The 15322-nt window shown below is 46.4% G+C and overlaps 1 protein-coding gene across 1 annotated transcript; it reads left to right on the forward strand.

The window, feature by feature from the left end:
• The first annotated feature begins 2408 nt into the window (after positions 1–2408).
• On the forward strand, positions 2409–15322 carry LOC142774830 (large ribosomal subunit protein eL32-like). The gene is made up of 4 exons (XM_075875959.1): positions 2409–2475; positions 3068–3168; positions 4551–4703; positions 15143–15322. The coding sequence occupies exons 2-4, from the start codon at positions 3076–3078 to the stop codon at positions 15299–15301; spliced, it is 405 nt and encodes a 134-aa protein (XP_075732074.1). The 5' UTR covers positions 2409–2475; positions 3068–3075; the 3' UTR covers positions 15302–15322.

Here is a 15322-nt window from a genome sequence, read left to right on the forward strand (position 1 = left end):
CGCTCTCATCGCCGCCCTGTTACGTCCTGTAGGGTGCATCGATGCGCGCGCCTCACAGAAGGGGTGAACCAACGCCTCCTAGAAAAACTATGCCTGGAACGTCGCTCTCATCAAGTGGGAGCCTCCTGCAAAAACAAAATCTCGGAGGCCATGCCTCCTGCCTTGTGCTGCGACCAGCCGCCGCGTGAGACCACTCGCCTTCATACCGCTCAGTCACGTGACATTACCGTAGCCTGGGCACAATCTGACGGCCCAATCTGACTGCAGGCATAGGTATGGTGGCTCCTTCTAGCCACCATAGTAGAGTGTACTAGAAGTTTAAGCGGCGTGACCATGCCTCGCCGCCTGATCCCTTCCGCGTTGCCCGCAGCGGCGGCGCTGCAGTCGAATAGTACTGAAAGAGCCACGCGCAGGAACTGCTGTGCGCTTCGGCTCTTCCGTCGCGCTTTTTTGATGCAGATTTATTCGCACCTGCCCATCATTCATGTCTAGCACAAGATGCCACAGCCCTTGAAGTGTGACACGCCCATCTACTGAATTTGAGCTCCATAAAAGCTCTCGTGAAAAATCGAAAATAATTGAGAAAGTGTGGTCTTTTACTGATTTCTTCTCTCTTAACTCTTTCTTCATTGGATAGGCGTCTACAATATTCAAGATAACTGAGCTGATTTATTGGAAGTGAGCTGTGCTCAGAAAGCTGTGAGATTAAAAAACAAATACTGTGTCACACGCACGCAGAACCAGAAAGCCACCAGGGAAGAGGGAAGAGGAAGAAAGTCGGAACCTCCTACACCATGAAATGTTTTGATAATTCAACTTTCCGGGGTATACTAAAATAGATACAGGCATTCATAGTGACCACCGATTGCCAAAATTAGGCGTTCTGCTGCACACCACACCCACTCAAAAAAAAAAAAAAAAACCGTGGGTAGCCTTGCGCCAATAGTTTAAAGTTGGCGAAGCGGAACATAGCATGTCTCTACAAGTGCGCACTGTAGATTTCACTTTCTCGAGTACGAGGTCTCAAAACTAGTTCAAGTCTAACGTAGTCGGACGAGAAATGTACTGCCTAAAAATAGAAGCTGCGCTAAGGGGCAATATATATATATATATATATATATATATATATATATATATATATATATATATATATATATATATATATATATATATATATATATATATATATATATATATATATATATATATATATATATATATATATAAATTGAGTGTTGTTTTTATTCAGTTTATAATGTAATAAGTCTTTCGGAAAGCAATAATTATTATCTTCCACAAAACTGACATCATCAAAAGAGTCGTCACCAATTAATGTTGTGGCAACGTTGCTTACACTCGGGTTTTGAAACAATCGAGCGCATGCAGGCTCATATGAGGAACACTGTGCTCTGGATATCGTAGAGACTGCTGACAAAACAAGCGCGTGTTATAATCAAATTTTTGATACTTCTCCCCTCTTTGAAGTTCGCCAGTAGCCACTTAAGATGTAACACAGCTCAAAGCGCTGATTGAGTAAGAAGCTAGGTGGATCCGTGCAAATTCCGATTGATTTTTTTTTTTTTTGTCATCAGGCGCTTGAAACAGTGAATGTATCGACGAAATTTCAGCGTGCCTGCATATTCACTCGTGCACCATGGCGCGTAGCAGGTGCGTCCACTGCCAAAGGCTCATAAACGCTTCAAACGCGCTAAAAACGAGCAATTGCAAGCTTTCGCACGCTCGGGCGCTAGTCCCAATGCAGACGCTCCTGAGATCATCAGTACCATAAGACTACAGCGCCGCCGCTACTGTCACCTGCCGGAGAATCAGCCAAATTGTGGCGCGGCCGCCTCGTTCACTCTAGTGCCCCCTTCTAGTACACTGTAGTCTGGTCATATGTCTCTTTGACTTTTGGGATGGTTTGTAGCTAAGACTTTGTTTTAACAGATGTCAATCGCAACTCTTTGGTCGATTGTTTTTCTGGCTTTTATTCATGTGAAGGGTGCATAATTGCATGCACAATCAACCACTGATCTCCACAAGTGAAAGCAGTGCAATCACAGAACAGCTACATACTACCATCAACTGTGCTTGTTCTTTTTTTTTTTCACACTTACTCACTTAAACATCACAAAATAGTACAAAATTTTCTAGACCACCAATGGTCTCTTGCCAGCATTACATAAAAAGTGTAACGCACCTCAAAACCGTACTTCCTACACGGGACTTGTCAAGTTCATTAAAAATAAAAGAAAACAATACTTTAAAAGTGCCAAAATAAATTTATAATAAAAAACGGGGCAAAAAATGGCAAATATGCTATACATTTGAAATAGTGTTATAAAATACTGAAAAAAAGCAATTATCACAGAGGGCGCTTAAGAACACTTTAGTAGTTTATTCATCCATCACCGTGGTCAAGTTTTTTAGCGCATGCGTCCAGTGCTCTCTTTCCTGCCTTCGCGGCGAGCACTGGTAAGCGTATTTCGTCTCGCTGTTCGCAATCCTGTTAATCTTTTGTCAACTGTGCTTGATCAGACTATTTTGCTAGGTAGTAGTACGTGTGTTTAGATAGCCATTGCTTTGGAATTAATATTTCCGTTTCGTAACCATGAAAATTTCGCAAATTCGTCGCCGTTCCCGGTGTGGGACTGTCATGGCTTCCACGAGTGCTGAAAGGTATCCTCGCATTTCGGTAGCGCGTAGCCGCTGTTTACGTTGAGTGTGCTGGTTGGAATCATGCTTGATCGTAGTGCGAGCTTAGAGTTGCCTGCTGGCTCGCTCATGGCCAGCGGGTGCTAAGACGCTCGTAAAAAGACGGCATCATTATGCGTCGGTGGCGTCCATCGAAAATGATTCACCGATCACAAGGCTGCCTACACCAACGTTCCTTAGACTAGGCACATTCATTGACCTACGCTGCAACGGCGTACGTCGATTCGGCAAGAATCGTGTATTTTGGTTGCTTGCTGGCGCGTTGATGTTTGCTGCCACTCGCGGCATTCGCGACAGCGCGTGTGACAACGCGTGGTGTCTAACGAGTGATTGGGCTTCACGCTTGTTTCAGATTAAACAATGGCTATCAAGCCATTGAAGACCGTTCCCCTCGTCAAAAAGCGGGTGAAGAAGTTCATCCGTCACCAGAGTGACCGATATGTGAAGCTGAAGGTGAGTTTCATCAAAAGGGAATTTTCAATCGAATGTTTTGGCTGGCCCTTTGGAGCGCTTTCGTAGTGGTCGTAAATCGCTAGATAGAGACGTCTAAGAGAAGGCTGCGGTGGCATGGTGATTTAATTCTAGGCATCCGCGAAAACCAATTTTAGAACCGTTAAGCTGATATGAATGAGTGATGAATGTAACAGGAAAAGCCGAATGCTACCCTCTGTTGCAAGCTGAGTATTGCCTTTAAGTTAGTTTATACGTGCAAACATAAAAGCTGTGGTAGGATCCTTACAAGTAACCCTGGCCTAGCTGGTAAACATCATGGAAGAATAGATGTAGTGCATTTACAACATAACCTGTAAATATTGTTTCCAAGTCTATGTAATTGTATGTCTCATTGACGTTCTGTCTGGTTTGAATATTGCATACAAAACAGTTAATAAAATCCTATAGCTTAGGGGAATAACTCGCTGCTTCAGTTCATTTAACAAGAGCATTGTGCCGATTTTATGATGTCTACTACGGAAACAACTGCAAATGTGCCCCATGCCTGAGGAAGTCGAGCTAAGAGTCACCTGCCTGCATTTTTTTGGCTGGTTGGTGCTAATATGCTCGAACAAAAATGGCTCAATATGCGCTGGTGTGTATCGCTTGGAAGATCCACCGGTCACAATACGGCCAACATTGGTTGAGGCTGTAAATTGGATGGGATTGCCTACTGCATTGGTTGCTAAAACAATTGCGTGCGTTCTTGCAGCCACTGAGTCGTGGGATTTGAAACGTCTTAGCCCTAGGGTGAACGTCTAGCTTATAAGAAACCACATAAGGGTAAATGTGAGGCGTCAATTGAATTTCCGCATGTTGCATTCTTAACAAAGTACACCATGAGACTAGGCGCAGTGCTTATGGGAGCGTAATTCACAATCTCCTGTAATACTAATTCTACACTGAAATGATGTGGTTTTGTGTATTGGCTCTAATTGGGTTTATATTCATACAAAAATAGGGGTGAGTTGGATAGCGTACTTATTTATCCTACCATTCCAGGTAATTTTAAACTAAATGTAACATAATAGTAATTCAGAATTTAAAATAATTCAGTCAAAAATGAATTTTGATTGAAAAATGTGAGTTCAGATATTATATTATTGGGTGGTTGATGCCTTGTATTATTGGTAGACCAGTTGCTTACCTGTGAGTGAAGCAATATGGGACTTTTGAAAGGGTCCAGATATCACTTCCCAGCGTATGCACCAGTAACCTCGCACAGCAGCGTCGCCTTTCTTGTGTGTAGTTTGTTTTATTCCTTTGTGAAGTACCTGTAGGCTATTGTGCTTATCTTTTTTTGAATCCCGTGGCATTCATGGTATTCTCTCGTGTGCACACAGCCCAACTGGAGGAAGCCAAAAGGTATTGACAACAGAGTGCGGCGGCGTTTCAAGGGTCAATACCTGATGCCCAACATTGGTTATGGAAGCAACAGGAAAACCAAGCACATTCTGCCCAACGGCTTCCGCAAAGTCCTCGTCCACAATATGAGGGTGAGCGATTCTTTGCCTACGTGTTTCATCTACTCCAGCATGGCAGAACGTGTTCCTGTATTTTATCTAAAATCTGCACTTTCAACAATGATTGGCTGCAAATTTCTGACTGAATTCTGGGGTTATGTCTACTCTGGCGATGTTGTCGTCCGTTATGGCACCAAGAGGCATTCTGCAGCTGTCAACATTGGCGTACCCTCCAAAAGCTGCATTGCCTATCACTTCACGTAGATGATATTGAGTATGAACATGTTCAAGTTGACAATGTCAGTGTTCAGGGCACCCAAACTGCACTGATGGCAGGAATCGTTTTCTGCTGTTGCACAGGTGTTGTGAAAGTACCAAGGTGTACTTTTGTGACAACTCATCTTGGCAGGAGAGTGAACGCTTCGGAAGTGGGGCTTCTACACATTTGTGTTGCTCCGCAAGTAGTACGGCAGCTTGTGGCTGGTTTCAGTATTGCTTGCTTGCATCATTAACGTTGCTCAGAAAAACATATAAGCGAAAGATTTAAATGTGAGAGACATTCAGATAGCTCACTGTTCATTTCATTGTCATATTACGAGCAATCTGAGTTTCTCTAAGGCGTCCTTTGCTGCTAGAGTCCAGTGTATAGGCACCTGATCCAGCGCAAGTAGCACTCACACATAGTCTTTCTGCCCCCACACTCTTGCCAGCCACTCCTACAGTTCATCCTATTTTGTCCCTCCGTTTTTCGATGTGGTGACGTAAACATTTGCTACTAATAAAAATTTCAGTCGACTAAGGTCTCTGTGACGAAGCACAGTTCTAATTGTGGAAGCACATTTCTCTGCCGTGAAAGAAAACTAGAAAAAATAAACCTGATACGTAAACTTCATCGCTCATCTGGTCTACAAAGGCTTATGAACGTCTTGGCTGGTATTGTTTCGCTTGATTCATTCAGAATGATAAAAGTTAGAAACTTGTGGCCACTTGGAGCCCCTGCAGGTGGCCGCAGCCAGTGTCTGCAATGAACACGGTGCTCACTCCAGCCGCGTTGTTTGTCCTGCTCGCACGACTAAAAGTCCATTCTGACCATCCTCTGGTCAATTGTGTGTACTTGGGGCGTGCTTGTCGAAAATTCTCTGCAGAGCGAAATGCCTTTGTTGCCTCCGACGATTTGTCAAGTGCATTCCGACTCATTTGTGGCTTGGCGCATTGTCGTGCCAGACCGGTGCTTCCACCCCTTGATACATTGGCTCACTGAACCGAGCTATTTTGACACATTCCTCAGAAAGGTCTGTTACTAAACAGCCCGTGCTGCCCCACTCAAGGAACTCAAAACAAGCATCATCGACTTGAAAAAATGGGAAATCTTTACTTATATGGGTAGTGGCATTTGATTGGTATTCTACAGTTTTTTTTTTTTTTTGAGAACTAAACTGCACATTTTCAGCAGCACACTGATCCGCTCATGTTTACATGACGCCTCATGTTTACATAAAAGAATAGGCGTGCTGAGAAGGTGTTGCCAAGCAAATGGGGAGAAAAAGGTATTCTTGCAAAATGAACAATAACTATTTTACTGACGATTTTTCGCAAATGTTTGGGTCTCGTCTTATAAGCAAAGGAGCATTTATTTCAGTAGACTCTAGTACTATTTTTGGTTCAAGTAGCAAGCATGAACTTCGGCTCTATAGCTTCCATAAGGCTGGCTCTTCAGAATAGTTGTCTCAAAGTATATCATGGCGGTCATTTACATTTTGTGGGTGGAGCTGACGTGTTTTCTAGAGTTTCACAATGGTGTAGAGCTTTCTCAAGCTTCTCGTTATGCAGTCTCCAAAGTGGATGTAAGCTTCGACACTGTAGCGCCTTCCTGGTGCATAACTTGAATGCTGTGAAGCATATTCAACAGCTCATAGTTGGAAGAGTGTGCTCGGCACACCTTATCATGCCTGCAAGATGAGAGAGATCAGATACAGGACGAGCTTCTTCAGGTTGGCATTTTCCCCCAAAACAATGAGCAAGAGGGATGAACTGCCATGTAAGAATGCCATCATTGTCTCACCTGATGCAGAATCTTCTCTCTTTGAAGAATTCCTATTGGAAATAGACCTAGTTTGCCTCTACCGATTACAGTCCTCGACCGTTTATTCGGACTCGACGGGAACCGCCGAAAAGTCCGAATAATCGGGAGTCCGAAAAAACGGATTTACTCGAAAAAAAGCACTTTTATTGGCCCGATCGCCCGAAAAAACTGTCTATGCGCGTCTGCACACACGCACGCTTACGCGCGACCACGTCGGCCTGTACCTCTGCGAGTGTCTGGCCGTCGCTGTAGACAGACAACAGCATCGGTATGGCCTGCGCTAAGTCCGCATTTGATGGCTGTGGTGCGGGCGGCGCGTCATCGTCGGAGTCACTGTCCGCCAGCGCCGGCTCGCAGACCTGACGGACGATCTCGTCATCGTCCAACTCTGCGCAAGGCAAAACGGCACTGTCGAAGTTGGCGAACTCTTCCAACGTACCCGCCCCCACATCGACCCCGCTAGCACGAAGGTCGTCCAAAATGTCCGCTGCTGCGGTAGGCGGACTCTCAACCGCGGGGTTCTGGCCTGTGGCACTGTCCTCCTCAATCCCAGTAATAAATCCTGTGTGGCGGAAGCAGTTGTGGATTGTTTCCTGAGTCACTGACTTCCAGGCATCGGACAAACATGCTGATGGCCGTCAGAACATCCACGACGTAGTTTTTGTTACTGTCGACGCATAACAGCACACGATTCAGGAGGCGCGACCGGTAATGAACTTTGAAGTTTTTGATCACGCCCTGGTCCATGGGCTGCAACACGCTTGTCGTGTTAGGCGGCAAAAACTCCACTGTCATAGCCTTCAAGTTGTCGATATGCCCATGGGCACCGCAGTTGTCGACGAACATCAGCACCTTGCGATTTTGCTGTACGTACCGGCGGTCGAGTTTGCGAAGGCACTGTTCGAATAGGTTTTGCGTAATCCACGCCTTCGAATTTGCTTCATACCACACAGGGAGTGATTTGACGCCTTTAAAACATCTTGGATTTTTTGATTTCCCTATCACGAGGAGCGGAAGTTTCTCCGTCCCCGTCGTGTTGCCTCCTACAACAACTGTCAGTCGCTCCTTGCTATGCTTCCCCCCATGACAGGGTTCGCGAGACAAAGCTAGCGTCTTGTCGGGCAGCATCTTATAGAAAAGTCCAGTCTCGTCACAATTAAAGACGTTTTCTGGTGGATACTGGCGCAGCAGTGCGCGCACAGCTTGTCGGCGCGGTAGTTGGTCACGAGCGTTTGGTCGACGGAACCACTCTCGCCGCACATTCGCTTGAAGGCCAGGTTGTACCTTTTCTTAAAGTTGCGCAACCACCCGTCACTGAACTTGCAGCCGGTAATACCGATGCGCAGGGCGAGCGTCTCTGCTTTCTGTCTCAGCAGATCGCCAGACACGGGTATTTTCCTAGCCACCGTGGCACTCAACCACATGTTCAGCGCTTCTTCAAGCTGCGGGTGGCTGCCGTCCCGGAAATTTTTCTGCGTACCCGCAGACGCTTTCTCAGCTGCCTCCAGGATCTTAGCCTTCTGCTTGAGGTAGTCCGAGACGGTTTGCTTGGAAATGGAAAATTCCCGAGCAACTTCAGACTGAGGTCGGTCGCCTTCTACCTGGCGAATTATCTCCGCTTTCTTCGCCATCGTGAGCGTCTTGTAGCTCCCACGTTGGCCGCGTTTCTTCACTCCCGACGGTGCAGCAACGGGTGGCGTCGGAGCCATTTCAGCACGCCACGGAACACACGAGAGCGAGAACACAGAGAACAAGACGAACCAGGCCTACCCGCAGAAGCAACTGACTGACACCACTGACACGCTGACACAAACGCCAAACCACGCCAAACGCCACAGCGAACAGACTCCGTAAGTGGCTTGGCTTGGCCGCTCGACTGGCTAAAACCGAAAAAAAAACGAGTTGCCAAACATAGCCTTCGAGATCGGCAATGGCGATTTCTGCGTGCATTTTGACACTGGCTCGACGTCCATCCATAGCTAGTGCAGCATATTAGTGCTGGCAACCTAGCAAACGTATTGTTAACGTCCCTGTCAGCGTGTCATGGCGTACGGCGACGGATCCGGTCAGTCAAACGGAGTCCGAATAATCGAACGGCGCGCAGCGGGGCGTTCGAATTTTTGGTCGTGAGTTTACATTAGGTTCAATGGGGCGAGTGGCGGTGCCACGAAGATGTCCGAATAAACGGGCATGTCCGAATAAACGGTCGGCGACTGTATTCAGGCTTGGCGTAATTCCCCCCCCCCCCCCCCAGAAAAAAAACCATTCAGCATAAAAAAAGAGCCTTGATTAGCCCATAAGCCAGAAAATCTTGTCAATACACGTCTGCAAATGAACAGGCTCATTGACGACAAAGTCTGCCTGTATTTCAGCAGGGATTTGGCCACCCCTGTAGGCTGTCACCAGCATTGCGGTGGCCATCACTGAATCTGCATTCGAAATTCTGTGGGCGTTGCTAGTTCAAGGCCTTCACAGATGATCTCGTAACTGTCCAGGTTGCTCATGGCAACATCGGATTGAGGCTGGCCGCTTTTCATCTGGAAAATTGCAGCTGTCTTCACTACCGTGAATTTCTTGTAGTTGCTGCATTTCTTTCTCTTAATTGGTACTGATGATGCAAATGGAGTGTGGGGCATCAGAGCCACTTAAAGGGGAACTCTGGTGCAATTTCAACCATATTGAGATAATGCTGCTTTCAAATAGTATAGACAGTCCTGTAAAAGCTAGGGTGGTTCATTTTGCCCAGGCACCAGTCAAAAATTTTTAATAGGCAATAAACGGAGAGTCGAAATGGAAACTGAAGCCGGGAGCCGCTCCATCGTCTATGGTGGGTATTGGATGATGTCACGAGATCCATCGCCGATGACGTCATGGGACCCGCTGCACCTCGCCACGGCTGGCCAGAGTGTAAACATAGCTCGAAAAGCGAGTTGGTGATGTCATCAGACCCGTCATGAAGCTGTGACAGCTCAGCTGAACTTATTAGTGACAAGTTCAGCGATGATTGCGGCTGCTATCTGGGGGCGGAAGCATTGCTTTCTGCTTGCTACCCACTGGCGTGTGAAGCATCTCACATGCCTCAAATTATTACCTCGTTGCTCAATATTGCAAGACCCAACGTCAATGACGACTAACACACAGTATGCAGCTGACAAAACTGAACAGTGCTCGCGTTATCGCCTCGTAGAAGAAAGCGCCCGCTGCATCAGTCTGCTGAGAAAGGCGGGGTTTTCTAAAGAGTAGGCCCTGACGTCACATATACTTTGGGGCCTGCGTTTACAGGTGTGATTCCAAAATCAGCTACAAATTTTAACTCCTTTTCTAGAAAACTAAATGACTTACCAATGTACAATTCGGCACATCTCACCACGGCACCGACAAAAAACGCATGTTCACAGGTTATTGAAATCAGCGAATATCGAAAAAATGCCAGAGTTCCCCTTTAACAGGTCAGGCTTCGCATGTCAAGCAACAAGTGTGAGACTCAGATGAGGCCTATGTTCAGAAACTACTGACAATTCCAACTCTGAATGTCAAAAGTGAACGACGTCAGGCTAGTTAATGCAGCAGCACTCGTAGAGTAATTGGTGTAGTGATTACTCATTATCTTACATCTTGAGCTTTGAGCCTTGCTTGAATCAAATATTTTTTGTTACAGCAAATATCACAGCATCTGTCGCTATTTTGCTTTGTTACCAAGGTGTTGCAAGAATAAATGTCCCTGATTTGAAAGCATGATGTATGGAAGTTCATAATTAGTTTCCTGTAACGAGTAATTTGCTTTTCAGTGTTTGTTCAAGAGCTGTCTAGAAAATGCGCGGAAGTGTGATGTCACTGCTTTGCACCACGCTTGATGGCCACCGTTTGACCTTAGCCGCCGAGCCAAGAGTCACCAGTGTGTCGCCTCCTCCCGCGCCACTGGTGCTAATGGTTGCTCGAGACAAAATCTCCATCGGGCAAGAATCATTGGTGCCGCCGTGACTGGCCCAATTCGACAACGCCTTACATGGGACATGTGTTGTTGCATTCGTGCAAAGTGTGCTATGCCAAATTTTTTGTTACAGGTCACGTTTTAGAACAGGCTATTTTCGGAATTCTCAAGTGTGCTTCCCTGTGCTGCTTATTTGCCCAACTACACTTGTATAGCAATAGTCCACTTATAGCAATAGCAGTTTTAACAATATATCGGATATAGCAATGGACAGCTGCAGCACCGTCAGCTTTTCATTGTAATCTATGGCAAAATAAACCGCTTATAACGATGCTCTCATGATGCAGTCTCAGTTATAATTAAATGATGGCATTGGAAGCAACCCTGAACAAAACAAAAATTCGAAAACGCTGCTGCAATGACACCCCAACCCCACTAATTATGCAAGAGGGCATGAGAGTGTATGGGCAGTTGCCAGGCGACAGCGCACTTAGCCTTACACACGGCGAGTGGGCACTAATACACCTGTCAGTTTGGCCAATGTACATCTTGCTGCAGTTCAGTGGAATCTTGACATAATCTCTACTTCTCAGCGGCTCCTCATGAGTCCGTCGTGGCGGTGCACTTGTTGAAAGTTTTGTTTTGTGACACTGCTGTCCCGTTTCCTGTTCGAAAGGGCTTTTTGATGACGAGCGGGTGGAAGTGCCTTGTTTCTGTGTGCTGGGGTGGTCGAGTACTGCACGCGCTGGGGGTAATAGTCCCGCCCAGTGGCTTGTCAATTTTGGCACACCCTCAAACCGAAACTGAAACTTGTCTGTAATGAGGAGCTTGTAATTATTAGTCGTGTGCTACAAAACAATGTGCCTTGTTAAAACTGACTGACCCTCAGCAATACATTACAGCAAAAAAAAACAACACGAGGCTAACATTATTGCGTGAGTAACCCTTCAAAAATGGAATTACCATTTGCCGTAACTTCCGTGCGCGAAACCATCGTTGCGGCTCGATTGTTGATAGCCACCTCAGAAGGCATGTGGATGGGGTAGGAGGAGATGCATGCATCATTTTGGTGTTAATGGAGAATTTCAGTTTAATGTATAGGAGACTGTACACACGCTGCATCTGAGGCTGCCTCCTACAACATTAGTTTACGTTGGGCAGCCTGTGAGTGTTGCTTCGTGCCACCTAGTGGCTTGTCATAAACTATATTGGTAGACTCAACAGACAAGTCAGGGCATGAGACAATCCAAGTTTTTCCGACCACGAGTAGTGTGCAAATACTAGTTTCTGTTGTTGGGGCTGGGTGAACTAACAGCACGAGGGACACAAGAGACGACGAAGACGAGTGCTTACCGACAATTGAACGTTTATTTTTCACTAGAGGTATTTTGTAAGGTTAAGAGAGCCCAACTGGGATGCTAAACACTAAGTACAAGGTAGCCCCATCTGTTTTGCTCTTGGCAGGTTGCGATTTCCCTAAAAAGCTGCCAGAAAGATGCACAACGGTCATAGCAGGCGCAACGTAATAGTCATGATCTAGCATGTGCATCCCCTGCATGCGTTTGTGCATGCATCTCTCTTGGGTTGAGCACGTGCGCACTTTCCGACCGTCCTTTGCCATCTTCTGATCAAGCGCATGGACATATGGACATGCTCTTCGAAAAGCGCTGCCATCATCCAGGCTGTTTTATTTGCGCGGTAGGTCACATCCCTCGGGAGCCGTGCATTTCGGAAACACCTGGGATTCAGCGACTTGCCAATGATGAGGAGGGGCAGCTTTTCATCGCCGGTAGCGTTGGCACCAAAAAGAATTGTTTTCGTTGCTTAGCGCCTGAGCACGCTTCGCCTTTTGGTGTGTATGTGCGGTTAGGCAGCATCTTGTAAAAGAGAGCGGCTTCGTCTAGGTTAAAGATGTCCTTATCCGCGTACTCCTTTTGCAGCTCGGCTAGGCGTAGCTTGCGCCATGCGTCTGCAGCCTGTTCGTCAACAATGCCGCTTTCGCCGTGGATAGGCTTCGATGACACGTTATTTCGCGTCTTCAACCGCTCAAACCAGCCATTGCTGCAACTGAAATCCGCGTGACCCATCTGCAGTGCCAAAGCGTCTGCTTTCTCCATCATCGTTTGGGTTGTCACGGGAAGATTGGCTGCTCGAACGTCTTGGAGCCACAACAGAAGTGCTGCTTCGACGTCCGGGAATTTGGACGTTCGAATGCGCTTCCGCTTGCTTGAGAAGCTTTGCTCGAAGCCTTCCAAAACCTTTTGTTTGTTCTTAAGCACTGTCGAGAGGGTTGACAAAGGGATGCCAAATTCTTTGGCGATGCACGACTTGCTTCGACTTGCTTTTTCCACTTTCTTGATTAGCGCTACTTTTCTCTCCAACGTCAGAGATTTGCACTGCTTTGGGCGGGACATCTTGGTCGATACGGAAGCGTCCGTTGCACAGACCACTCACTACTCAGCAAAACTGAGCTCAAGATGCGTCGTGCACAAATCGCGAGGAAAACAAAGAATACCAGCTCGCACATGCAAGGGCTAAGTTGCGTACTGACGGGCGCATGCTGCACACGCCGCCCACCGCGCATAAATCGCGCGCAGGTGCGCACACGTGATCACTCCCACAGTTGCCTGACAAGGCTGATAGGAAACGGCTGCGTCCGTGGGAATTTCAAATTCGCCCTTCACGACTGCGTTCGGCACGTATAGTAAGAGCTAAGCGTTCGCACGGAGCCCTCGTTTCATGTTGGGAGTAGACTTTGCCTTCTGCCCTCCCTGTCAAGATTTCGAGATATCCACTGTTCCCTCCAGAAAACGTTTCGAGATAAAAGGGGGCAAATACATAGCACCTATGGGAGGTTAATGCACGGCGAAAAACAGACTTAACCGAGATTTCGAGATATGCGAGTTCGAGTAAATGAGGGTTAACGAGGGTTTTCTGGGTTTGTCCCAGAAAAGCTTATGCGACTTCTTTTGACAGAAATGTTTTTTTTTTCTTCTTATGTCGTGGTTTGGAAACCATTTTTGCTAGTATTTTATTATTATTATTAGTACTACACAAAATTTTGGGTAGCACCTTCAATTTCGCTAGGAGATTGGCCCAGAGAACACCAAGATTCTACATGGTGGGGATGGAAGGGGGGCCATATTTCCTTTTGTAGGAATCTCACCGATTCAATATCCTTGAACTTGGCAGGTATGTTAGTATCGGAGGCGGTCATTTGTTGTGCTGGCCAGTTTATGGAGCCAAGGGTTGGTTTCCAGCAATACCTGGTCTCAGTTTTGCTGCAAACGTATGCGAACAGCTGGCCTTGCTGCTGCCAGCGCAGTTGGGGGGAGTGTTCTCGTGATTAGCAATATGTGCGCCTGTGGAAAAGACCGACACTGTAATGACACGGGGGCAGCATGTCACCTGTTGTACCTCGCGGCATCACCGTGTCATGATGCCACCATTCGCCCATTCTTTCTGGCAAAACAATTTAGTAGTGGCTAGTTTGATGGAATTAGCAATGTTCTTGGCTGAAAAACATCATTGAAGGTATCGAACTGAGTTATCAAACTGGGTGCAGCAGGCAAGAACTCCCCAGCACTCAAAGTGCGAAATTTGCGGGAGCAACTGCCTATGGTAGGTGTGCATATGCAAGTTCTGTCAGACAGTCCCTTATTGATTTTTTTTTATTCCAAAAAAGAATGGGTAAGTTATGACACGCTGACATTGCGAAAAGCAGGTGACATGCTGCATGGGTGTCACCACTGTGTTGCTGTGAAGCATACTCTTTTGTGTGTGTGCTGGAAGCAGCAAGGCTGGGTGCTTGACCTGTCGCTCATTAGTATCCCTACATTTCATCGCCTTGTGGCTACTAACAGCTGTTGTGTCCACATATTAGTGGCGAAATCATCATTGGGAATCTGCATGGGGCACCCAAATTAACCAGGCAGGTACTGGCTGCCGCTTTGAATTCTCTACTCAAATTTGCATTGCGAAATGCGGGACTGCAGTGATTCTTCAAATTAAGTGGGAATTATGAATTGATAGCTCGAAATAATGAGGTTTTATTCTAGTTGCTACATGTGCACAACCATCTTTTTCATTCACCTCTCCTCTGTTTTTCCTTTGTTTGGTTTCTCCATTTCTTATCCGCTGGGGAGCTCACAATAAAGTGTGAAATTCAGTTTTTATTTTTTTTTTAAGACTGTGTGTGCTGGCTGGATGGAATGTGAAGGGGTGAACTTTGTTTGGACTAAGAAAGGCAGTCTGAGGAATGAGAGCGTTCGTGTGCAAAATATCATTCAAAGAATGTTAACTTGAAGATGTGCTTAGTGTATGCTGGGGAAATTTTGCTATCTTGAAGAGTCACTTGGGGCTTGTTTTAAGGAGTTTCATGGAAAGTGGTTTGAGAAGTTAGTTTTAAAGTTCTTGACAGGTTCTGATGCACGGCTTTTGCAATTTTTTTTCTTGCAGGAACTGGAAATGCTGATGATGATGAACAGGCGGTACTGTGCAGAGATTGCACACGGCGTGTCGTCCAAGAAGCGCAAGACGCTCGTCGAACGGGCTCAGCAGCTTTCCATCAGGGTGACGAACGCCAATGCAAGGCTCCGCTCCGAAGAGAACGAATAAACACATTTTCATGCTTGCCAA

Source organism: Rhipicephalus microplus, chromosome 10, assembly GCF_043290135.1.
Source record: "Rhipicephalus microplus isolate Deutch F79 chromosome 10, USDA_Rmic, whole genome shotgun sequence".
In the NCBI taxonomy this organism is placed as follows: Eukaryota; Metazoa; Arthropoda; class Arachnida; order Ixodida; family Ixodidae; genus Rhipicephalus; species Rhipicephalus microplus.

What these genes read in the sequence shown, in the direction of transcription:
- LOC142774830 (XM_075875959.1), top strand. Translation starts at nt 3,076, where the DNA reads ATGGCTATCAAGCCATTGAAGACCGTTCCCCTCGTCAAAAAGCGGGTG. An exon ending in ACCGATATGTGAAGCTGAAG is followed by an intron (nt 3,169 to 4,550) that starts GTGAGTTTCATC and finishes GTGTGCACACAG; the next exon opens with CCCAACTGGAGGAAGCCAAA. An exon ending in TCCTCGTCCACAATATGAGG is followed by an intron (nt 4,704 to 15,142) that starts GTGAGCGATTCT and finishes TTTTTCTTGCAG; the next exon opens with GAACTGGAAATGCTGATGAT.